General features: G+C 53.1%; 1 protein-coding gene across 1 annotated transcript in view; it reads right to left on the reverse strand.

Moving 5' to 3' along the window:
- Positions 1–244: 244 nt before the first annotated feature.
- GALNT17 (polypeptide N-acetylgalactosaminyltransferase 17) overlaps positions 245–25,575 on the reverse strand; it is a 419,652-nt gene continuing 394,321 nt past the window's right edge. The window contains exons 10-11 of the mRNA XM_004761697.3: positions 2,482–2,649; positions 245–1,806 (exon numbers count right to left, since the gene is read on the reverse strand). Of these exons, the coding sequence (XP_004761754.1) occupies positions 1,678–1,806; positions 2,482–2,649 (297 nt within the window). The 3' untranslated portion in view covers positions 245–1,677. The remainder of the gene's footprint in view (positions 1,807–2,481; positions 2,650–25,575) is intronic.

Consider the following 25,575-nt stretch of genomic DNA (forward strand, 5'->3'; position numbering starts at 1 on the left):
ACCAGCCTGATTCCCCCACACTGGGCGCCCCAGGGCATCAGTAAGTGAATGCCAAATGCTAAATTCCATCCCACTTTGGGGAAACATTGAGTCCAAGTGGAGGTCGGCTTTGTGTCTGCCTCTGCTCCGAGGACTGCTGCTTACAGTAAGACCAAACCCTCAAACCAAAGGAGCCCTCCGCCATGTTCCAGGACCTCCCCCTGAGCCCCGGGTTCTGGAAGGACCAAGAAGCAAACAAGGCTGCTCTGGGAAGTGCTCACATGTGTTTATTTCACAAGGGAGGAACGGGCAGGGCGCAATCACCAAGAAGATGCCACCAAAGGAGACACAGTGAACCCCAACTGGGCGACTACAGGATTTGGTTCTGGGCTGGGCTTGGCCTCTGGGGACAGGATGAGGGACAGAGGGGGAACTGGCAAAAGGGACAGCCTTCCATCTGGGGCTCCACATGGGGCAAGGCTGGGGGTGTCCTCCAGGCCAGAGAGGCGTGGCTGACCCCCGCCCCAACCCGGCTTCCAGCAGCCTCGTCCCGATCCAGGAGAGCCCCGAAGCGAAACGCCCACGGCCAGGCACGGACGCCCGCTCTGCACACACTGCAGGCTCACGCCCAGACACACTCGTGCACAGCCCCTGCCATCACGCGTCACACCGGCACACGTGCTCGCAGGCGTGCACACGCATCCGTACATTACCTCCGATGTGTAAGGGCACCCCAACCGGAGGGCAATCGCAGAAATGATTACTCTTCGGAGAGGAGTCGGCTGCCTTCTCGGCCCCCAGCCAGCAGAGCGCGGGGTGACACGCGATGGACACGGAGCACCCCGGGGTCCCGAGCCCGCCCCCTGCCCCTCGCCCCTCGCTGTGTTGGCTTCAGTCCTTAAGCTCCAGGCGGGTCAGGGCTCCCTGGTCCCCGGGAGGGCAGAGCTGCCCCTGGCCCGGTGCCAGCCCTGGAGACCCCCTCCCAGCCACGACCTCCCTCTGTGCTCAGCCTCTCGGTGTTGCTGGCTCCCTGCAGACCTAGCAGAGCCGCTGGCCCAGGGACACGGGAGCTTAGGGCCCCACTGGGTGACCGTGGGACCATTCATTCCTCCCAGGCCTTCTTCGGGCGGGTCCAGGAAAGGCCAGGGCCGTCCGCCTGGGGGAAAGGTTGGGGTAGAGGCTGCCTCAAAGTGGGCATCTGGGCAGAAGCGAGGTTGAGGGACACGGAGTGCTGGGGCCCCGGGGTCCCCTCCGAGGAGAGAAGACAGGAGGCGGCTGAGCACGGGCCCCGCTCTGCTGAGGGCTGGGTCAGTGTTCAGAAGCTGCTGCGAGAGAGGGATGAGGAGGAGGAGGGGCCCTGCCCGTCCCAGGCCGGAGGGCGGCTGGAAGAGATCGCGGAGGACGTGGGGGTTTCGTGCCACGGTACGCGGGCCATGCCTGGGCAGCAGAAGACGCGGCTCCCGGCTTCCCAGAGGAGGGGTTGGGGCTCTTCCAGGGAGCGCGGGCCTCCCGGCAGCTGAGTGCCGAAGGGGGGACACCACGTCTCCCTCTGGGGCCCCCGTGCTGCCCTGGAGAAGCCCCGGGAGGCCCGCTGAGCACCTGCCGGCTTCCTGCTGTCTGTCCACCCGCACGGCCGGTCCAGAAGACGGGCAGACCCCGTCCTGGGGGCCGGGCTCTGGGGGCCCCTGCCACTCCCCGCTACTTGATCGTGTTTTTAATTGTCCACCTCTGTCCCGTGCAGCTGCGGAGGATGAGGTCAATGCCAGCCACGCCCCGGTTCTCCACCTCGAGACAACGCCCTGTGCCCTTGTTCATGATGGCGCCATTCTGGGTGAGACAAGGAGAGACAGAGACAGACGGAGATGGAGAGACAGAGAGAGAGACAGACAGAAAGACAGAGAGAGACAGAGACAAGGAGAGACAGAGACAGACGGAGATGGAGAGACAGAGAATAAGAGAGACAGAGAGAGAGACAGAGAGACAGAGAGAGAGACGTGGACGGAGAGAAAGACAGAGAGAGAGGTTTAACACTGCAGTGCCCGGCGCAGGGCCTCTCCCAGGGAGCCGTTCCACCAAAACTCTTTGCACAGGGAAACGGACCACTGGAGCCTCCTCCAGAAACCCCAGAGTCAGAAAAGGTGTCAGCTTCACCAAGACTGAGTGGCTGAACCCGGTGTCAAGCCCCCACGGGGGCTGGTGTCTGAGAGTGGGATTTCCGGGGAGACCTGAGCTCTGACTTTCCCCATCCTCCTGACTACTCAGAGGATTTCAGAAAACTCGCCGCACTCGCACTCTCCCCTCCCCGAGATCGGTCGGCTCCCAGCCTGCCTGGTGCTGCCGCAGGGTGTCCCACACGCTATCCCCCTCCTCCACGGACTCCCCTAGACGTGCCTTGGGTTCATGAGGCTGGCCCTGGGCTGGAGACCTTGGGGAAGTCGCTTCCCTGGGGCCCGCAGCGGCCCCTGGGTGCTCTGGGGGGCCGCCTTTCCCTGGGGCGCTCACCTGGACAAAGTTCCAGCGCTTGTACAGGCTGCTCTTGACTTTGTCACAGTCGAGGAGCTGGGGCAGCCGACTCTTGGAGTTGTCCACCAGGCAGCGGGTGTCAGGGAGGAGCGTGGTGGTCCCCAGGGCGCCCAAGTGCAGGAAGCCCTCCTTGGTGTAGCGGGCGAGCTGGGGAGAGAGGAGAGGGCAGGGGGCGGTGACTCGGGTCTGCAGGGCTCACCCGCCACGGCCGCGGTCCTGGCTGCTACGGCCCCGGGTCACAGAGGAGCCCTGCTCAGGGGGCCTCCTGGCTCACTAAGTCTGGGAGCCGCATCCCCGGGCCCAGGCGGGTTTCTTTCTAAGCATGTTCTCCGTCAGTGTTTCAACATGAGGGAGCAGGAGTAAATAAAAGAGCAGGACTTCGGATTTCTAAAGCTCAGGTCTGCTCCCCGCGGGAGCCACCCCGAGTAAGTCCCTTAACCTGAGTCTGCATTTCCACCTGTTTGTAAATTGGGATTAATTGATCAATCCTGCCCTGCTGTAAACTCCCAAAGAAGCGGGTCGCTGAAAAGGAAACAGACATATTAAAAGGCATCGCACCTAACAAGCGTTAAAATAAATACACCAAAACGGCAAGGTGATACCACATTGGGAAACAAAATTCTCGTTTTGTCAAGGTTGGCATAAAATGGGTGGCAGTGGGGTTAATTTGCTTTCGAAAAGGGGATTTCAAAATAGATACTTTGTGTGCTTTAGATTTTTTTTCTCTCTTGACCCAAAAAATCCACTTTCAGAAATCTATCCCCAGGTGAAAACCCGAACTGGGAACACAACATCATTTAGAATGACAAGAAAGCGGAAGGGTCCCACGTGCGCCACACAACGCGGGTGCTTGATTCTGCTCCACGCGCCCCGACGGATGCTGGGGGATTGTGGGAGATCGCAAAAACAGCCACACCCGGGGCACGGGGCTGGCCCAGTCGGTCAAGCGTCCGACTCTTGGTCTTGGCTCAGGCCATGGTGTCAGGGTCGCAGGCTCGAGCCCCACGGCAGGCTCCGCACTTAGACGGCATCTGCTTGAAACTCTCTCTCTCCTTCTCCCTCTGCCCCTCCCCCACTTCTGCTTGCTACCCCCACCCCACTCAAATAAATAAATAAAACCTTTCTTTAAAAAAAAAGCCTTCCCTCTTCCTTCCATACACCCCGGGCAGTACGACTTTCGAAGCCATGTCCTTCAAGAGGTGAAGCCGGTTTCCCCATCCCGTGAGTGCTGGTGACTTACTTAGACCCACGCAACACAGCAGAAGCGAGGATGGACTCGCCTTTAGCCTGGCGTGCTTCTACCTCTTGCTCTGGGAGTCCTGCTGGCCCCGTGGCAGTCGGCTCTGGATGGCCCAGCCAAGAGCCAACCGTCAGATAAGTGGACGAGGTTGTCCGAGACTGGGCAGCCCTCAGCGGACCGGCCGGCTGCCAGGAGCTGTAGGGAAATCAGCTCCTGGAATCAGCCGAGCCCAGTCCGGTCACAGACCCATCCAGCACATCTGGACGATGCACAGTGAATGCACATTGCTTTATGCCAGTAGGTTTAGGGGGGCTAGTTGTCACGCAGCAAGAGCTAACTGATACGGAGATGGTGCTGCCTCCCAAGCCTTCCCACAGCAGGACCCAAGCTACTCTAGTGGCCTCCCTCCTGCCGGTCTGTGTTGTCTAAAATTCTATATTCCAGCCTTGGAGCAAGTACATTCATCCGTCTTCCACACTCTTTTAGGGGCAGGGACTGTGTCTAATTAATTTCATTCCTCGCTCAGAGAAAATCACAGACCAAGTGCTCAAAACATGTTTGCGGATGAGCACGTTATAAATGTGGGGAGCGACATCATTTAAAAGACGTGACGACGTCTGTTTATTTAAGCTCCACAAGCATGTTTTGAAGAGTTCTCTGTGCGACCTGCCTGGGAACCAGTTTCTGAGAACACGAGCACGGGGCTGTGTTCCCACTGAGAACTCCGGTGCAGGCTGGTGAAGGCAAGGAGAAAGAAGATACATCTCTCATTTCGCTCTTACATGCTGCGAGGTAGCAGGGTAGGAAGATTATTGATATACAGCTGGTGCGGAATAAATTAAAAAATAAAATTACCAGCTTGCATGTATTTTTTAAAAAGATTTATTTATTTATTTGCCAGAGAAAGAGAGATCACAAGTACGCAGAGAGGCAGGCAGAGAGAGAGGGGGAAGCAGGCTCCGTGCTAAGCAGAGAGCCCAACGCTCGATCCTGGACCTGGACCCTGGGCTCGATCCCAGGACCCTGAGATCATGACCTGAGCCGAAGGCACAGCCTTAACCCACTGAGCCCCCAGGCACCCCACCAGCTTGCATGTATTAAAGACACACTCTGCATTATTTCTAAGCATCATAAAGAGAATAAAGAATGTAATTTTTGCAGCAACTCTCTGAGATACGCTTCCATTACTCTCCCGTTTTAAAGATGAAGAAACTCAGGTTTGAGGACATCTGGTCCCCTGGCTGGGTCCTGGCCTCCCTCCTTGGGACCCGAGGGACGCTGGCCCGGCAGCTGACCAGCCGACGGGACTCTTCCTACACAATCCCGGGCTTCTCCCGAGAGCCTGGGCATTTCTGGGCAGGAACGGAGCCAGAAGGAAGCTCTGGTCCGGCAGGGCCTCTTCTCCAGGGCCCAAGTTTTCTGCGGAGGTTCTCACTGCTGATGAAAACCACTCAGAAATCCTCTGCTTTGATCCCCGAAGGGGGGCCCACCTCTCCCCGCTGAAACAAGGGACAGGGAGTTTAAGTGCCCTTGAGAGAGATGCGGTTAACATGCGCTTTAAACCCAAATTAGTTCCAAATCAGAGGGACTGTCAGAGGCGACACGATACGAAAGTCTGCAGCCCTCCTCACCCCTCCCCAGGCAATGTCTCTCTGAATATGCTCAGATTCACCGAATGCAAAGTGGTGAATGACAGCGAGCTGCCTTTATGTTCAGGGGAAAGACAGACACAGCTGCTTATTGAAATTATGAATCAATCTATTATCCAGCAGGCAAATGAACAGCGCTAAGAACATTAATTAACTGAGCATCTCTGTGACCCAGATGTTTAAAGAGCGACGCTAAATGCCACTGGGAGTTAGGGGCCCTCCTTTCTGAGGTCTCTGGGTGAAGGATGAGACCCCAGCCCTCCAACTTTCCGAGGAGGGTGGGGAGGCCCTGCAGGCCTTCCGTTCTGGGGGAAGGCGCTTTCTCAAGCCAAAAACACATGCACGGGTCCCGCTGGCCTGGCCAAGGGGGCAAGGTCAGGGGAAGGGCGCTGTGGTCTGAAAGGAAGGGGGGCTCAGGTTACAGCAACCGATGTCCACTGCCTCTCCCCCACGAGGCAGGAGGGTGGTGCGAGCTCAGATCTTGTGCCGGTCCTGGATCGCGAGTCTCCGCGGTGTCTCCCGACCGCTGTCTGGTCCCCCTCCCCAGCTCCCCATCCCCAGTATCCCTTCCTTACAGGCCTCTGCTCCCTGGCCTCTGCATGTGCAGCAGGCCTTCCTGCCTACGGCTTGGCTCCAGCTGACTCCTTACTGGCCTTCTAGAAGGTTCGAGCTTCAGCCTTCCCAGACTCCGTGCAGTTCTCTCCATCCCTCGGTGTCTTCTCTAAGTCTTCCTTCCCCCACCCCTGCACTGTCCCTCAAGCCCTCGGTGTCAATGATCCCTATGCTTCGGCGTCTCACTCTCAGGGGGTGTGGGAGTGCCTCACCTCCGCTAGACCGTTTTGGGAATCCACTAAGTGATGGCTATTTGGGTTTTTTCCACTTTGGGGCTATTACGAATCATGCCGCCATGATCATTCATGCGTAGGTTTCCGAGGAACCTGTGCTTTCAGCTCTCTTAGCGCTGTGTCGAGAAGTGGAACTGCTGGTTGCTGGGTCACATGGTGAATGTGTGTCTAACTTCCGGAGGAGTCGCCAAGCTCTCCAAGCAGCTGCACCGTCTGCAGCTGCCCCCGGCACGGGCCAGCGTCCCAGCTCGGCTACAGCCCCGTAAACTCTTGTTCCTGTGGCTTTCTCCTCTGTCTTTCTTTTTAGGAACATGCTAGCCATTGACTGGCTGTTAAGTGGTAACTCATTGTGGTTTTGATTTGCGTTTCCTTAATAACTACTGATGTTGAGCATCTCTTTATGGGCTTGTCGGCCACGTGTGGATCTTTGGAGAGATGCCCAGTCAGGTCTTTTGCCCATTCTTCAATTGGGTAAATTGTCTTTTTACTGCTGAGTCATAAGAGTTCTTTACATATTCTGCACGCGAGACCTTTTTCTGGTCTATTTTGAGTGGAGATATTTTCCCCCATTCTGAGGGTTGTTCTTTCACTTTCTTGAGAGTATGCTTTGAAGTACAAAAGTTTTTAATTTTGATGAAGTTCAACTTATTGATTTTTTCTTTACTTATGCTTTTGATGTCATTATCTAAGAAACCACTGCCAAATCCAAGGTCATAAAGATTTACACCTATGTCTTCTAAGAATTTTAGAGTTTGAGCTCTTCCATTTGGATCTTTGATCCACTTTGAGTTAATTTTCATATGTGATGTAAAGTGTACATACAAGTTCTTTCTTTTTCATGTGGTTATTTGTTGTCCCAAGACTGTTTGTTGAAAAGACTGTTTCCCTATCAAATTGTCTTCTCATCCTTGTTAAAAATTGCTAATAAAAAAACTAATTGACTATAAATGTGGGATTTATTTCTGGAATCTGAATTCTATTCCACTGACCCATGTACCTACCCCTCTGAGAGCACTACATTGTCTTGATTAGTACAGCTTTGTAGTAGGTCTAAGAACTGGAAACGTGAGTCTTCTAACTCTGTTCTTTTTCAGTGTCATTCTGGCTACTCTGTCCCTGCATTTTCATATGAATTTTAGGATTATCTTTTCCATTTCTGCAAAAAAAGGCAGTTGGAACTTTGATAGGTACTGCACTGCATCTGCAGATCAACTCAGGCAGGACTTCCACAACAGCAGTAAGTCTTCTGATCAAGGAACATTGGATGTATTTTTTTACTTAGGTCTTTCATTTGTTTCAACAATGTTTTGTAGCTTTCAGTGTATTTTTCCTCAGGTTTATTCTCAAGTATTTTCTCTTTTTTGGATTCTACTGTAAATGGTATTGTTCTCTTAGTTTCTTTTTCAGAACATCCACTGGTAGTGCAAGATACTTAAAGATAGTATCTTTAAGACATTTCTGTAAACCATGAGCTGCCTCCTGGTACCGCATAGTCACTCAGACCAGGAGGGGCTGCAAGTTCCCTTGGTTCCTGCTTCCCCAGGGTCAGGGCCAGGTGCCAGTGGCCCGTACCCACTGCAGACCAATATTCCGACGGTGCCTGGACCTCACCCCAAGTCTCTCATCTTTTCACTTGTCTCCTATGACTCTGCCAACCAACGCCCTTCCCGCCCACAGCAGGGTCTAGATTTTTAAAATGCACCCTTCATCCTAATCCCTAGCTTGGTGTCCCGGACCCTCACTGCCCTGGGGAATCTTGCCTCCCACGTTGCTGACAAGTTACCTTCCCTACCCCTCAAAACCTGTCTCCGTTCATTTTTCACTTCTTTCAACATTGTGTTCTCCTCACTCCATAGGTACCGTAAGTCATCATTTCTCCCTTCTTCTTCATTTCTTCCAAGCTACAAACATAACCAGATCTCTGTGCCCAGAAATCTCCAGCCACAGCTCTCATGATCTCCTCGTTTTGTCTTTGGTTTTCCACGGTCTCCTTCCTTCGTGCTTTCTACCACCACTTTCACCGACACTGCTCTCTGCAAGGCCAACAGGACCCATTCATTCTGTCCACCTCAATACTTTCTTCTTAGTCTCTATATGGGCCACCGATTTGGGGCCAGATGCTTTGCAGGGTGCTGGTGAAACCATCTCTTCTCTCTGTACCCTCTCTCCTGGAAAGCCTGCCATTCTGGGGGCTTCCGGTAACATCTCTATGCTGACTTGGCTAACTGTGCCAAGTTTCTATCTCCAAACCAAACCTCTCCTCAATTCCGGATTTGTATATCCAACTCACCACTGGATATACCACTTGGAGGTCTAGTAACCATTTCAGAGTCACAGATCAAAACTGAATTCCTGCTGCCCTGGGTACCCAGTCCTCCCCTCCACACTCATCCAACTTCGGCTCCATCTTGGTCCTCACAGCGTCATCCTTCAGCCGCTCGGGCCAGGCACTTTGGCTTCACCCTTTACTTGCCGCTTCCTCTGACCCGCCACATTCCCAACCCAGTAGCAGATTCCATTCAGGCTTCGCTTCCACTGGATTGTAAAAAACTTAGAGTGACAATCTATGTTTTCTTAGCCACAATGTTTGATCGATTTGTTTTTATTGCACTTAATGATCTAAACGGACTTATTTCTATTTTCCTTCTTGGCACTGTCGATGTGCCCAGTCTTCTCCGTTTCCTTTTTCTCCTTTATTGGCCTTAGTTTGGATTGGTTCAGTTTCATTTTTTTTATTGTTTTTGTTTTCTGGAATGTTTCATAGTTCTCCTCTACAGATTTGGGAATTCTACTTCATTGCTATTATTTTACTGGCTACTTTCAAAATTCAACAATTAACAACTTAGCAGATTATTCAGTATCCTAATGTCTGCCTCCACCAATAAAATTCAAGGACATTAGGACACTAAATCCAGTCACCTCCTTTTTACCGTTCAGCCTTTGGTTATATTTCGCTGCCCCAAATTAGATGTTATTCTTATTATGTAAGAAACATTTCTTTGGATTTACTTACACATTTATAAATTTCTTTGTTTATAATTCATTCTTTCCCCAAGATAGTCTTCTGGGGTTATTTTCCTTCTTCTTGAAGTACATTCTTTAGAAGTTCCCTTGGTGGTTACCTGTCGTGCTAAACCCTCCCATATTCTGTTTATCTGAAAATGCCTTGGGGGTGATTTGTTATGCAGCAGAAGCTAACAGATACAGTTTCTTCTTGTGCATCTAGCATGTGTTTAAAGCGGTATTAGTTGTAGTTGACCTAGAATCTAGTTATGCCGCAGGCAGACGACCCTTCAAAGTATCTAATCTGCTCTACTGTCAGAAGCTCCCTCCTCTGGGCTGAAAACTGCTTGAAACTTGTCGACCCTCACTTTTCCAGTTGTGGCCAATGGAATACCAGTTCCTCGTTATACACCCGTACTCCTGATCTCTTCCGAGGCTCAAGGTTTACAAACTTGGTCACCTTCCCCCTTCCCTCTCCCCCACCCATAAAGTTGAAAGTCTTCTGGTTCCTGCTTCCCTATGCCTCTCACACATATTTCCTCCCAATCTTCCAGGTGAGCTGCTGCAGGAGATTTGTAACTTGTCCTCACCTCTAGGCCTTCCTACTTTTCATCTCGCCTTCCTAATCCTGCAGGTTCAAATCACATCATTCCCGGCTTCAACCTTCAACTGCTCTTGTTTTAAGAATAAACTTTTTTTTTTTGGGGGGGGTCATGATCTTCGGCTCTAGGTCTCCAGCTTACACTCTTGGTTTCTGACAGATGGCTTGAGGTTTCTCAAAAACAGCCAGCAGGAAGACTGTGTGGAATATATCTCCACCGACTCTTACCCTGTCTCCCGCGGTTACACAAAGACCCCCCTTCCAGAGGTGGTCTCTTTCAATGTACACACTTATGTATTCTGTGACTCTCCTTGTGGAAGGTTTTGTTGTTGTTGTCACTGCTGCTGTTTCAGGATATTCTTATACAGCGTAGGGAGTGAGAAAGAATCTTGCAAAAAGCAAATACTCTATAAATGCCTTCTGAATGGAATGGGATTATTCTAGGTTTGGCTGCTGGGCCCAAGAGGAGAAATGAATGTCATTATCCACAACCCTAATGCATTAGGGGGGAAAAAAAAGCTCTGAGCTCAAATACGATTAATTCTCATTTAGCAGAAAAGAAGAATTTTCTATTTGAGATGATCTAAGAGGCACACACAACTATTAACCCACATTTAACAGCCTTGAGGGAAAACTAAACTATGCAGGTTATAGCCAAATAAACAAAACACAGCCAAATGATTGTGGAATGACTCTGGGACACAGCAAAACCCATCGAATTGTCAATAAAAACATGGCTTGCAATTGCTTTCAGATTAAGGGTCCTTCTCAACTCTTCGGAATCAGGCTTAGTCAGTGTAGAAAACCACTGCTAAATGAAAAAATGCATTTTACCCTGCTTTTACTCAGGACACGGAGAGATGAGGTTCCATTGATTGGAACCTGCTTTGGGGTGAATTTCTTTGTTTGCTGCTTGGCTGAAGGAGTGATTTCTGGTGATTACACATGCATATGTATATTCTTCAAAACAAACAGACTTTCTCAGAGCATGCCTGATCCCAAGCGATACAGGAAATGTCTCCAACTGCATCTCCAAGTGGACACATGGTGGCTGTGACGGAGCTGGAAGTGGAGAAAGGGGCTGCCTGGGGCAGGAGAAATCTTTGGGGGAAATGGAAATGCATGTTTTGATTGGGGAGGGAGATCTGCAAGTATGTACCCTGTCAAAATTCATCATATTGTACCCTTGAGCAGATGCTGTTTGCTGTACTGACCTTGTACTTCAGTAAATTTGATTTTAAAATATATCTGGAAGCTTAGAAGGCAGGCTATGGAATCAGAGACGTTTTTTGCAGAGAGTCAGTTCCTAGGGGACGAGCCAGTTCCCAGGGCCTTCCTCCTCAGTCTCCTCTCTTCCCCCATTATGACTCCTCATGCTGGATAAAAATACTGTATTTCCAGAAAATGCAGTGCTACTGAAAATTAGTGGGGAAACATATTTACACCACAAAACCTTGGGTTGATTTACCTGCACAGACTGTCGAAAAGTGGATGGATTCAGGGCATTGCCAGTGGAGGTGGGGGCGGGTGGCAGGGTCTGGACCCCAGAACTCTGTGGAGAGAGCTGGGAGCTCTTGGAGAGTGGCCCTAGGGGTGGGAGCGACACCAGGATGAGGGCCAGAAGAGTCCCGTGGGAGAGGGGGTGCTGAGCGGGAGAGCCCGCTCCAGTTCCCAGGCAAATTCCCAAGCCTGCCTCCAAAGCTAACCCTGACTGCTAACTGGTCAGAGAAGCAAAGATCCCATTTTTCCACGAAGAGATTAATTTCCTTCTTGTCTCCACATGTGAAACAGGAAGGCAGGACTGTGTCGGGCGCAGCGTGAAAACGCCGCAAACGCTTGGCTCCCTTTCTAGCAAGATCTGAATGAAGTCTGTCTCACCTTCTCATTTTTGCCCATTGAAACACTGTTCCTGGCTCAGTGCTGTGTCATCAAAGGGGCCGTCTATCGCACGGTTAAAGACTTGCACTCTGGAGCCTGTTTAAGAAATCCAAGCTCTGCCACTTAATAGTTTTATAACCCTGGGCCAGTTGCTTCAGCCCCATGGGGCTCCGAGGCTTCATTCTTCAAACTGGGGATAATTTTACGATTTACTTCCCAGGGTAGTTATGGAATCCGGTAAGTGAGAAGGGGACACGCACATAGGAAGGCCTGTGTATTTGTTTCTCTTCTTTTCCCTGACCTCATGCTCAAGTTGAGAACTCGGCCGGGGTTTCTAATTCACCAGACTTCTTTTCTTCCCAGTGGGGCTCCCACGGGGCCTCGTGTGGCCAGCGTTTCCCGGCCCCGTCTCCTTCCCTGTTCCCAGCCACTCTGGGCTCCCTGTTCTGTGCCAGAGCCCTTGGTCCAAGGGTTGCCTCAAGTGCTCCAGCAACACTGCTGGGCAGCTGAGTCCCTACCGGTGGCTGCCTGCCCCACGGGGTTCTTTTGGGCCGGGTCTGCCGGCGACCTTGAGCTGGACTGCTGATGCAGGGGAGCCTGGCTCTGGCCCCTGCGGTGCTCCCGCTCTTTCCTCCCCCACCCTCCACTTCACTTCTCTGGTTTGGTCCGGCTCTTCCGTGCCCTTGCCTGGAGCGGGCCAGATGCCTGGGGGAACCGGACCTTCGATGGGGCTCCTGGGACTCCGCTTCACATCTCTAAAGCCGCTCCTGTGTCCCGCTGATGCCCCCAGGGTCCTGAGCTCTCTTGGCCCCCCATCTTGGACGCACGGTCCTTCCTTCACGCTTCTGCAGCGGAGGCTGACGAGCTCTGCCTGTTCTCTGCTCCTGGCATGTTCCCAGACGAACCCCAGGCCCACCATCGGCTGGAAGCCAGCCTCGATGAACCTCAACCGCTCGGGAACTTAGCACCTTGGCAGGGAGTCAGAGGTGAGCCCGGTGTTGATGTTCACGCGTGAGCGTGGACGGGAAGGTCTTCCGAAATGACACCAACCTCTGAGAGTCAGTCTGGGTTTCTAGCATACCCGAAGGTCATTAGATCCACTCCAAGCCTTGTTCTGGGTCTGGTCCTTCAGGTAATGTAATATATCCAGGGATAACGGCCCTACAAAAGTCAGGGCACTTCCTCTTTTTACCTTCCCGCTGGAGAGACTAAAGTTTCTTCTCTCGATTCTAGAAGCCCAAACTCCTGGCGCAGTGGCGTCTCCCTCGTGTTGTGCACCTCTCCAGCCAGACTGGTCGCTGTCATGCTGCCCATCCCCACCCCCCACCTGAGCCCACAGGCGTATCCTGAAGCTCGGGCCAGGCTGTGTCCAGTGTGGACTCACCCCACAGCCACCACACGGGTCCAGTCAAAGCATCTAGTGCTTTCCCTGCCAGCAGCCAGGACCCCCTTTGTGCACGTTTCATTCTACATCAAATGCTCATCAGTGGCCCCCCATGGGCTACAGCGCCCCCCGTCGAAGAGAGCCCTTCCCCGAGATTCCCTGAAGAACACCGTTCGCTAGAATTTAGGGCCCTCAGCATTGCCAGCCCTGGCAGGGGAGCTAGAAATTGTGGTTCTCCGGAGGGGAAGCCCAGGCTGGCAGGTCAGTTGATTTCTGTTTGGGGCGAATGCACAGATTTCTCTCTGAAAAAACAAAGTCTACATTTCTGCTTCTGTTTACCATAATCTGACCCGAGGAAATTCAGTGTTGCCGCAGCCATGCCTGACGGGAGACGGCAGAAAGTCTGCTTTCGGAGCGCGGACCCTCAGCCTTCTTCACATTTTCCTCTAACATCTTAGAAATACAAGTAACCCCTCTCACTCCCTCACTCTGCTCCGAGGGTGCCTCCAGCTCACCCTCCTCTGCCTTTCCACCTGGTCTCGCCTTCCAGAGAGTTCTCCCCACCACGTCGGCACCGCCTCACCTCCCTTCTCCCCCGGCATCCGCTCCCATCCGCTCCTCTCCACCTCCACAGAGAATCCTCTCACCACGTCTGGAACCGTATCGAGCGCGCAGCGTGCTCTAGCCCGCGGGACCCCTGGGCAGCATGAAGGGCGGAGCCACACTAGGGTCTGTCCTGGGGTCACTGTTCTCTCCCTTGGCACATACCCCGAAGCCCCATCTGCCTCTGCCGCTCTGTCCTCAGCACCTGGTTGGAAAGTTCGGCTGCCTGGAGGACATCACTGCGGGGCCTCCCAAGGCCCGTCCCTCAGCCTGAACCCACAGTGCCCCAGACAGAACTCAAGGCATCCTCCCCCCAAACGTCACGTCCAATCTCAGCGGCGGCGGCGCCGTCTGCGGGTTTAGGCAGGGACTGGAGCATCACTCCACCGCCCTCGTACCTTCGCTTGACCTCTCCACCAACAACTCCCGCCAACCAGCCTTCTAAAAACATTAAAAAAAATTAGTAATGTCAGAGCCATTTCAGACTTACAAAGAGTTGCAAATATAAAACAGTGAGTTCCCGTAGGCCTGGAATTCAGCTTATCCTAGAGTTAATCTATTACATAATTGTACCATAATTACGTAATCCAGGGAGTTAACATTGGTCCAAACCTATTAACTAACCCGGAGACCTCACAGGAATCTCGGAGCTTCTCCAGCACACGTTCTCTCCCAGGATCCCACACTGCCTTCTGTGGTCACGTCTCCGTGATCTCCTCCGATCTGGGACAGGCCCTCAGTCTTCCCTTGTTTCTAATGACCTCGACCCTTTTGAAGAGTACGGGGCAATTGTCTTGTAGAACATCCCTCAGTTTGAGTTTGTCTGACGTTTTCTCATGATTAAGAGTAAAGGTCTAGTAAAAACCACAGAGGTGACGCTGGGCCCCTCCTGGGGCACCAGATCAGGAGTGCGTGATGGCTCATTACTGGTGACGACAACCTTGAACACTTGGTTAAGGCAGTGGCCTTGGGGCCTCTCAACCATGATGTCACAGTTTTTCCCTTGATCGAGGGAGATGCCTGGAAACTACGAAAACATCTTACTTTTGATCACTGATTTTAGCATCCGGTGCGAGCTCTGGACGTCAGCAAGTATTACGGGCCGACCGCCTGGGCGTGATTTTCATGACCCACATGCCTTCTACGTCGACTGAGTGGACTTCTACTGCAGGAAGAGTGGGCCCCCGCTCTCCATTTACTTGTTTATATCGGTACAGACTCATGGATTTAAAAAAAAATTACGTGAGTGACAACCCAAATTCTCACTATTTTGTTGCTCGGGCAGTTCTAGCTTTGGACACTGGGTGTCCTTCAGGGTGGCTCCTGTGTTCTATTGAGAAGACACAGTCTCTTTTTAAAGAACTTCCTTTTGTTCTGACACCACAAGGTCTTCCAGGCTTAACCTCTGTTTACCTCCTGCTCCCTTGCTGGGATCATCGCAAAGCTGGGGGCCGGAGGTGTCCCGCGCTACTGGGTTTTATTGCTCCTGGGCTGTTCCAGAGCTAGGAAGTCCGTGTATGCACACCCGCCCATGCACGCATTTGGTTTTCTTTCTACCTTGCTACAAATTTATTTCCACCCTCTGTTTATGCACACATTTACATATGTACTTATATTTGCATATATGCATGGAACATAAACTCATCCCGACCCCCACATTGCAATCCGCATCCGCTCATCCTGGCCACGCCGCCACGCTTAGTCCCAGCCTCCGTCTCCCACAGCGGGGGCTGGGGTTCCCACCCGCCGTCCTACACCTGCTTGTTCAGTCCTGGCATGTCCTCAGCACGTAACCCAGACTGGTGGGGAAGACAAGCTAACTTGTTAGAATGCATTACTGGCGGTGGTTCTTTTTTGTGGAATCCAGTCAACGTTGTCCAAACTGTGCCAGAGTCACTCAGGTTGGCGCTCCTCTTCCCCACCATCAGGGAGGCTGTATTTGTCCAGTTTGTCATTTCCCTTTACTGCGTGCACCCCACTGTGGGTCCTTCCCCACATTCTAGTTGAATTTATTTTCTTTCTAGACGTCTGCAACATCACCGTGGCTCTGAGTCAGAACCTGACCTGAAGGCTCCCTGAGAGACGACCCCTCCCCCCTTTCACCTGCCCCCACTTCCACGCTCCTCCGTCCCGTCCCCACGCACTTCCGGCAGGTGGCCCAGCTTGTCAGTCTCTGATTTACCCTTCGTGGCTCTCTGTGCAGATGCGCAGGTACAGGTATTTATTTTTAAGTGGTCACCTGCCTTAAATAAAGGTTAACACACTATGCATCTTCTTTTGCACTTCGCCTTTCTCGCCCAACCGTATGTGAGGCTCACTGTGCGCGGGTCAGCAGAGATGGCCGGTGCTCCCGCGCGCGGCAGCTACCGCACCGCTCTTTCAACCACTGTCCCAACGACACGCACTCCACGGTTTCTACCGTTGTGCAATCACAAAGAACGCGCATATTCTCATACTGTTGGAATCAGAGTCGGCTTCTGGAAGTGGATGGCTGGGTCAGGAAGCAAACGGACGGCAGCTTTGTTAAGTATTGCCAAACTCCCCTCCAAAAAATGGTACCGATTTGCATTTCTACCAGCAATCTGGAAGACTGGTTATTTCAGAACCTTGATAACAGAGTAGGTTGTCAGTTTTCCTAATTTTTGCAAATATGATAGGTGGGGAAAATGGCTTCTCAGTATTATTTTGCTTTGAATTTCTCCAATTACGAATGGATTTAAACATTTTAAAATATATTTAGAACAAAACGATGTTCTAAATATATATATGCGCACACACACACACACACACACACGTTTTTTGGTGGGAGGCAACTTGTTTGCTTGTGTCTTTCCCTATTTTTCTAACAGACTTTTAGTCCTTTGTTCCTCGATTTGAAGCGTCTTCTGTGCGACGGGAACATCATCCCTTGTGCATACGCTACAGATACTTTCTCCTTGGTTATCAGGTGTCTTTGACTGCGTTTATGGTGTTATATCACCATGCAAGTTTAAAAAAGTTTTACTGTAGTGAAATGCATCGATGTATTATAGTCTCTGGATTTGGGGTTTTAGTTAAAAGCCCTCCCCTAGATCACAGTTAGAGAGGGATTCACCATTATTTTCCTAGCGTTTGTACAGTTCCATATTTTACATTTACATTCTTAATTCATTTGGAATTTAAGCCTCTGTATAGTGTCAAGTACGGGTCTAATTTCATCCCTAATCACATTTTAATTTTGTCTCCTTCTCGCTATCCCCATGGTCACTACTCACGCTCAGGAGACTGACTTTAGACAAGACAATCCCACCCATGTCAGAACTGAAGTTCATGCCTCTAGCTTCAGACCCCTCCCGTTGGTCCCTCACACCGCAGTCCCAAGTGCTTGCTTCCTAAATGTAAGTCAGACTGTACCCCAACCTCCTATTCTAAAAGGCTTTCAATATTTTGGTGGCTTCCTGTGGGGGCTGGCCTGAAGCCCAGTCTCCTAGAGTCCGACAGGGCCGCACATGCTCCGCCTCCTGCCCACTGGTCCGGCCTCATCTTTGGTCACTCTCCACCTCATGCTCGGCGTTCCTGCCTCTTTAGTCCTGGAGACTCAGTTTCCCCATTTTAAAAATGGGAATGATAGAAGGCCTTGCAGAAACTATGCAAGAAACAACGAAATTTTGTCTACAAGATACTGTGGGATTCCAGGAGAAGAGGTCTCAGATTCAGATATTTTGGTAAAGGAGGCAATTCAAAAAGAAACATAAGAATGAAAGAACAGCGCAAGACCTCGGCACATTACATATTCTGAAATACGGTGGTTTCCCCAGCAGGAAAACCGTATCTGTATTTGTTTTGTTGGGCTGGTCTGAAGATTAGATAAATTAGGGGGAAAATGCATCACAAATTGCATAATATTCGTCATTAAGATGATGTTTACAGAAATTTACTTGATAAGTAAAAAAATAAAAATAAAAAATCCATGGTTGGACTCAACCAGTCACCATGCTATTTTATACAATCATGTCTTAATTAACTATGAATTCCTGGATGGTGGGGCTTCCACGTTCCATCTGTCTTTCCAAGTAACTTGCCTCCCGGGCGACATTTCCTTACAGAACTGAACCAAGCTGGAGGACGAGCTGAATGATGGAAAGCTCCTGTGTTCCAGCACCACAGAGCTGGAAGGAGCCTACGGCATCAGTCTTCCCCTTGGCAAGTTCCTTGAGGATTGCGGTGCTAAGTGGCTAAAATTTTCAAGTTTTCACTGCTACTCATTATTGCTTTTTTTTTTTTTTTTTTTTAAATAGCCTCACGTAGTAGAATCTTTGGGAAATAGAACCTAACTGAAGCTTTCCCAAGGTCCCACAGTCAGCACCGCGGACGTCATTTCTATGTGATAGGCACCACGGACTTCGTCCCCGGGCTTTGTACGGATGAGCTTGTTTGACTGACACACTATCTCTACGAGGTGCACACTCTCATTGTGTTTACACGACAGAGAAGGGAGCTGAAGTACGGGACACTACCGTGTGTTGCTCAAGGTCATAGCTAGTAAGCGTGTTTCCCTTACGAGTCAGCCACACACAGAAGGGTACCTCTTGGCATCATCTTAGAAGAATGAACTCTGGTCCGGGATGCGTGTGAAGAATGATCTCTGGTCCGGGATGCATGTGAAGTGTCCTTTCCTGATTTCCAGTCTCACTAAGATGCAGGGACCAGACACCTTCACTTAGCCATGCACGGCTCCGGTTAGCTCCAGGCCGCCCAGCTGTTCGTCCTGTCCTATTCCTGGCCAAACCAACTATGTATGTGTGGGCTATGCAGCCCAAGCCGACGAGAACCCACGTCCTTATGTACAGAAGCTTCCTGCAAAGCTTCTCGGGATTCACCTTTCATCTCTGGCCCCATAAAGGGGCCCCAGATTCAGGCCCTGCAGGCAATGTAGACATGAACCTAGGTTTCATCTTTTGGGAGCAGGATCAGGCAGTCAAGATGACTGACGGAGTCCCGTGAAAGCAGACCCCATCGCCTACACGCGGCCCCAGTCGCTTCAGGAGGAATCTAGGTCATGCAGTGCAGCGCTCCCAGGAGAGGGGCTGCTGTGGAAACCGCCGCGTCACACAGCAATCGGAGGAAGGCCTTCACACTTTTCTAGAACGAATGCCAGTGAATCCATGGCACCCTTGGTTGTCCCCATGTGGGTCGAAAACCCGGCACCCGTGGTGCCCCACTTCCTTCTGCATCAGATAGACGGGATGGTGAGAACAGTCTAGAACATTCTGCTACTGACATTTGGCCTTCCTCTGGCCATCTCAGATGGGAACCCAGCCTTCTGAGGCCTAGACCAATGGCCTGAACTCCAATGGCCCCAAACACTGTAGGACCAGCCCTTAATTCTGATTGGCCATGTTCGCGGATTCTCTCCATGTCCAACAGGCAACGTCTTTGCAAATGACCTCCCTACAGACGCCACCGTGCCAAACGAACGCGGAAACTCTGACCCCAATGGTCAGGGCATGAGGCTAACCTAGGGGCTCTTCTCTTGCTCAGATGCACTGGTAGTGCCGAGGCACTAAATGTCTTTTCCCCAGCAGGTTTCCACTGTCCCCTTCTTGTCCTTCAGAAGCGGTGATGTTATTAATTCAGTGATTTGAAAACAACCTAAGAAATCAAAATACTTCTTTGAAAAAATATAAAGTCTGGAAGCAAGCCTCAGAAATGATACTAGTTGTTCTAGGGTGGTAGGATTATGGAATGATTTAAAAAATTTTTCCCCAAACTCACTGCAATGCTGTTATATCTTTAGTAGAAAAGGAAAAGATTAGCTGACAGTGACTTTTTTTGACTGCGACAGCTCTGGGCAAGGTAGAGAGGTTCGGCTGATAATACGGCCACTGCCCCACTGTTCCCTCTGAGTTCCTAATTCCCAACCCAACATTAACATAAAGTCTGCCTGGCTCGCTTTTTGTGTCTGGAGTAAACAATCCACTGAACTTCTAAGAAGACATGAAACTTTTAGCTGAGCACCTCTACTGGGGAACAATTTATGACTACGATTCTGATTTTCTGGAGAGAACAGTCCCTCACCCCGTTCTGCCGGGAGAGGTCATTCCTCCTTAAACTGGGGCCCGCCTTAAGCAAGAGCAAATGTGCGTGTGTTATTCTGAATCCCACTTCAGAAATCGGGCACTGAGGCTGGGCGGAGGCGGGGCCTGGACGGCAGGGGTAACAATCTGGAAATAATAAACCCAGAAGGTTTCTGAACACCGCACAGGTGCTGGGCGCTGGGTGTGAGCGGGAAGAGCCTCCGTGGTGCCCCACTTCAGGCGTGGCAAACCACACCAGTGTGTCCTCTCCTGCTTCTTGTGCCTTCTCTTTGGTCTCTGTAGGTTTCCCTAATGTAAAGGTACCTGCCCTCGCTCCCCCAACCCTGTTCTCCCGCGAGGTCTCCAGCTCCCCAGCTCTGACCTCATGCACTCCAGGAATGGAAAGGGATTCCCAGGTCTGCTTCTTCCCCAGGGCAGGGGCCGGTCTCTGGAAAGCCATCTTTCCTGGGGCGTTAACTCTAGAGGCTCTCAACGGCTCCAGCCCCGAGCCCGAATACTTCTGTGACTTTGTCTGGAAGCCAAGAGGCTGCCAGATGTCATCACCTCCCACCAAGGGCCTTCCCCATGCTAATAGCTGCGGGAGCCCCGTCACTCCGCTGGGGCTCTGGCCTCTTACTGGCACAATGCATCATCGTGACAAGGGGTTGGGATGATGTATTGCTTAAAAGATGAAGCCATCAAAGAGTAAGTCCAAGATCAGATTAAATTTAATTAGAGGATAAAAGAATTCAAATCTGTCATTCTCATGATGAATTAACTGAGGCTAAGGGACGGGAGCTTCTCCGAAGAGAAGGGAGAGGAGGAATGAGATGTACTGACAGAAGGGAGACCTTGATATCTCCCCAGAGCCCAGAGACTCACAGAGGTCGCCCTTGGGACAAAGCCTGACACCCCCTCCAGGACACCCACCTCCTAGAGCGTCCCATCGCAGCTAGGAGCTGTTGCACACGGCGCTCCCTGAATGCCGCAGGACCACCTGCTCGACCTCGTGCTGGCAAGGCACGGGCTGTTGCGAATCCGTGGTCCTCAGCGCGGGGAGGAACCCACATCCGCTGGGTACACGGCCATGAACGCTCCCAGTTACGCTGGGCCTCAAATTTGGAGGCAGATGGAGGGACCGCCTGTGAAGGGCTTAGAGGGGGGTTTGGAGGACAGCAGGGCCTCTCGAGATCCCGACTGGGTTAACTTGACGGCCTATGTCTGCTAAAACTTACAAAACTCAATATTAACAAGAACGAATTTACCTGAAAAATGAAAAAAAAAATCCCAATTATGTAAAAACTGAAATAGTATGGTAAATTAAAAAAAGAATTAGGTTGGAGGCACCTGGGTGGCTCAGTCATGAAGCATCTGCCTTCGGCTCAGGTCATGATCCCAGGGTCCTGGGATGGAGCCCTGTCTCGGGGCCCTGCTCGATGGGGAGCCTGTCTCTCCCTCTCCCCTCTGCTTATGCTCTCTCTCGCAAGTAAGTAAAATCTTAAAAAAAAAAAAAAAAAAGAATTAGGCTGGGACAGTTGGCAGTCTGGGGCAGACATCTGGGGGGACCTCTGACCACCTGTGAGTCTAACACAAAGCCTTGCCCCTAACAGGTGCTCCACTGACGGTACTGAGAGACGGAAACACTCTGGATGCATGGACGACAGCATCCAGAGTCCCGGGCTCTGTCTTCGGTAGGTCTGGGGCTGGACTCAGGGACCGATGAGCATTTCTCATGCATGGCTGGGGGGCTCACGGTTCTGGGGACCACACTTGAGATGCTGGGTGGTAAGCCCTGGCCCCACATCCTAGCACCCAGGGCTCTCAACACTCAGACCCCACTTGTCCCAGCCAGCTGTGTTACTGTCCCTCCAACACGCGGTTCGCCGCGGTCCCCACGACCTCCAGCCTTCACGCTCACCTCCTGCCCGTGTCCGTGCTGGCTGCCAGTCCTCCCAGCAGGCCTTGCTGTGGGCTAGCGAACGCAGGGGAGACATGCTCCCCGCAAGGACGTTTTCACAGGACCTTCGTTTGAAAGGCGTCATGGCTCCGGGCCTCTGTCTCCGCATGAACCCTGCTGCGTGTGGGTCGCTACCCCACCCGATGGGACGAAACGAAACGTGCTCCTAAGGCCAGAACTGGGTTTCTCGCCAGCCCAGCCAGGGCCCTGGCCCAGGGTGCTCAGGGGCTCACAGGCCGTGGCCGGCTGCACCATGGGGACCTGGGTGGCAGCTCAGTGGCAGGGGCTGGAGAGCTGGAGAGCTGGAGAGGGCGCTCAGAATTCTCAGAATTCAGCGGCTCGGCGAGGTGGACAGGCTGACCAGGTGGGCGGGAAGGGGCGGCAGGAAGGGGCGGGCAGAGGAGGCCGATCTCACGGCCGATAGCCCTGCAGGGCCGCCACGGCCGCTCTGGCTCGGGGACCCACCTGCCCCTCGCCCTGCGGGGTGGGGGAGCCTCCGTTCTCCTTGGACAAGACCCCATCCTCAGTGGGTTCAACGTGATCCCAAAGGCGGCAGCTCCGTCTCTGACTTCGGTTCGGAAAAGAGAAAGGCACGTGTGTCACCCAACTGAGGGACCGACGCGGGGCAAGGCTGGCCGCGCGTGTGACAACGGACATCGGCGAGCCAGTGGGCTCCTCGCAGGGTGAGGGGCCGTTTCCATCTTGTTGACAGACACATGTTGTTAAGACGCGAAATCGCCCTGCTCGGTGCTTACTTTATCTCTGTTTAATTGCTGTTTGATAATGAATTATGACAGAGAGTCCATTAATTAAGCGAACAATGTCTGCGGAACACCAACTCCTTCTTCGGGGAGTTGCCTTGTTACGGGAGCTTTGGTTCGGCTCTGTTTGCCCACAGCGCTTTCCGGAGCGGTTTAGAAAGATGCCAAAACACGTGATGGGGGGCTCACTCCTGGGGTAGAGGGAGCGGCTTGGAAGGCGGGGGAGGAGAGCTGATGAGCCGGGGAGGGGGCGGGCAGCTGCAGAGCGGTGCCGAGGGTGGCTTCCTAATTCAGAACACGTGGTGGAACAGAAACCAGCACGAGACTCACTCAGATCAGCGGATGGGAACAACCAGGGCCCCTCACAGGTGTTCATCCCAGAGTCGGGGGGAGCAGGGAGCAGCCCACTTCGGTCTGCTGTTCCGTCGACTGAGCGGCAGGGGCGTCCGTCTGGGAACGCTCTGCGCACAGGTGGAGCCGGAGAAAGAAAACTTCTAGTTCCTTCCCACCCAAGGCGCCGGAATTGTGCTGGGGGAGCGGAGAGCCTGCCGCTGGCTCCGGGGTGGGCAGGGGCTGCCAGGTGCACATCTGCAGGCTGGGTGCATTTAGCAGGTGACCGGCGGGACTCGGGCAGGGGCACGAGCGGAGTGAAGGCTCCGGACAGAAGGTTGAGGAAGGTCAAGTTCCCGGGGGTCTGTCCCAGAGCTGTGAGCATCACAAGGGTGTTAGAGGGCGTTCTGAGGGCCCGGGCAAACGGAGAAGGCAGAGGGTTCTGGGGGAGGTGGCCACAGGGCCGTGGGGGGCAGAGCGAGCGCCTCAGTGTGCTGGTCCTTGGATTCGGCTAAGAACAGCCCAAGGGGCTTTGAAAACCCTCCCCGAATCCACCAGGTAAAAAATAACAGTGCTGGGAGCCACGTGGGGAAGCCCTCAGGTGTCCGGAGACAGCTAGGAGACACCACTGTTCCCGTTCTCATTCCCAGAGTCGGCTTCGCAGGCCGGATTATCTAAATGCACCAGTGTCTATGATGCCACGGTCACTCCGTGCTTGCTTTGAATGTTGCCTGCTCAGAGCACTGGACAGAGAAGCCTGGGACTTCAGGATGAGCCCCTGCTCCTGTCCCCCCCGAACAATGGTCACAGGCCTGTGCTGGGGAAGCTGGAAAGTCAGCAGGAGCCGCAGGCCAGGAAGTCTCCATAGCAAGCACCCGTCTCTGAACTCCGGGAGGTGAAACAGCCCAAGGGCAACCTGTCATCCCCGTGGCGGTTCTCTGGTGTCCAGTCCCAACCCTCCCAGGCCGGCAGCCCAGCATCACCCGGGAACTTGCTGGAAACTCAAAATCTCAGCTCCCACCCCAGGCCCCCGGATTCAGGAGCTCCAGCAGTGGGGTCCAGAACGTGGTGCTTTCACAGGCCTCGTGGGGACCCACCGCACCCCGAAGGCAAGGGTCCGGCCTTGCGAGATCTGCCTCTCCGTCCCCTTCTGCCTTAGCGCGTGGCCCGTCCTCCTCTCTTGCATTCAGGGCCCGCCAGACGGGCCCCTGCTACCTCCCGACACCCTGAGCTCTCTTGCGCTTTCCACACTCACTGTGCTGTGGATTTTCCTGCCTCTTTACCTGTCTCTTCCCTCGAGTGCAAACCACGTGAGAGCAGGGGCCACCACCACATGACTCGCGGCCAGCCTGCAGCCCGGGATCCGGACGGACTCACGGAGTGAATGAGCGAATGAGTGAAGACACTCCCTGGAGGCGTCTGCTTTAGGCTCAGGTCATGATCCCGGGGTCCTGGGATCGAGCAGCGAGCTGGGCTCCCTGCTCCGTGTGGAGCCTGCTTCTCTCTCTCCCTGCTCATGCTTCTCTCAAATAAATAAACAGAATCTTAAAAAGAAAAGAAAAGAAAAGAAAAGAAGACACCCCTGGATTCTTTAGACCCCACTGTGGTGAGTGTGAACAACCCAACCCGTTCCCCGCACGGAGCCGGCGGAAGCGCAGCGGGTCTGGGCTTCCCTGTCTTCCTGCCGTGCGCCGCGGCCCATTCAGCCCACGGCGGGCGGCCGGCTCGGTAAGCCCTCTGCAAGTACGCGGGCTGGGTTTGGATTCAAAGTGCTCTGCTCCTGCTGGAGGGCCTGGATTCCGGTCTGCTTTGCCCTCTGGCACTTGCCCCTCCCCGCCTCAGTCTCCCCTGCTGCCTCTCTACATCGCGGGGGGGGGGGGTGGCTGCAGGGAGCGAAGGGACGTGGGATTTGACCCCCAACCCCCCGTCCGGCACCGACGGGAGCCCGAGGGTCCGGACCACCAGCACCACCCGCCGTGACAGCGGAGAGGAGGCGATCCTCTTCCTCGCTGCTGGCTTCGTGGGAAGCAGAAGTTCCACAAGGAGGCAAACCCACCAGCTTTACGCCTGCATGTGCGAGCGTCTACGTGGACAGAGGACCACGGATCTGCCATGAATGCGTGTGCTCCCAGAGCACGAGCAAGACCAAGGGAGCCTCCTCTCGGGCATTTTGTCCAGGCTCCTCCTCTTCCAGACGAGCCCACTGAGACCCGGAGAGAGAACCGGCGAGGCTGCGGTAGCGTCCCCTGCCTGGTGTTCCCCTGGGATCGCGTCATGGAGACCGCCCCTGTCTGCAGCGGCCTCTTAGGTTACGGCTTGACATAAAACAATGTTTTCCGTTTTTATGAATGTCCCGTCTAACGACATTTCTGGATACGTGTTCTCCCAACCGTAGAGAATTTCTAAGCTTTTTACACGCACATACCTACACACATGTGCACACACACACGCTGAGCTCGGGCTAGGTGATTCCCTCACCAGGCTTGCCCTTCCTCGGTTGGGGCTGTTCTGCCCTTTCTGGGTTACCCTGCGTGTCCTCCCGAGGCACCGGGGAGCACGTGCGTTCCCGGCAACGTCCCGGCAAGCGCACGCCTCCTTCAGGATCAGCCCTGGGCTCTGCACCGCGGCTCACAGAGCCGGTCACACCTCCCTCCCACCCACCCGCTGGCGGCCTTTCGGGATGAGCGCGGCGAGCGTGTCCTCACGAGGAAGTGGCTAATGCTTCAGGCGTCCGTGGCTGTAACAGCTTGTATGCATAAGGGTACA

The sequence above is a fragment of the Mustela putorius genome, unplaced genomic scaffold, assembly GCF_011764305.1.
Source record: "Mustela putorius furo isolate JIRA1106 unplaced genomic scaffold, ASM1176430v1.1 tig00000139_pilon_pilon_pilon, whole genome shotgun sequence".
Classification (NCBI taxonomy): Eukaryota; Metazoa; Chordata; class Mammalia; order Carnivora; family Mustelidae; genus Mustela; species Mustela putorius.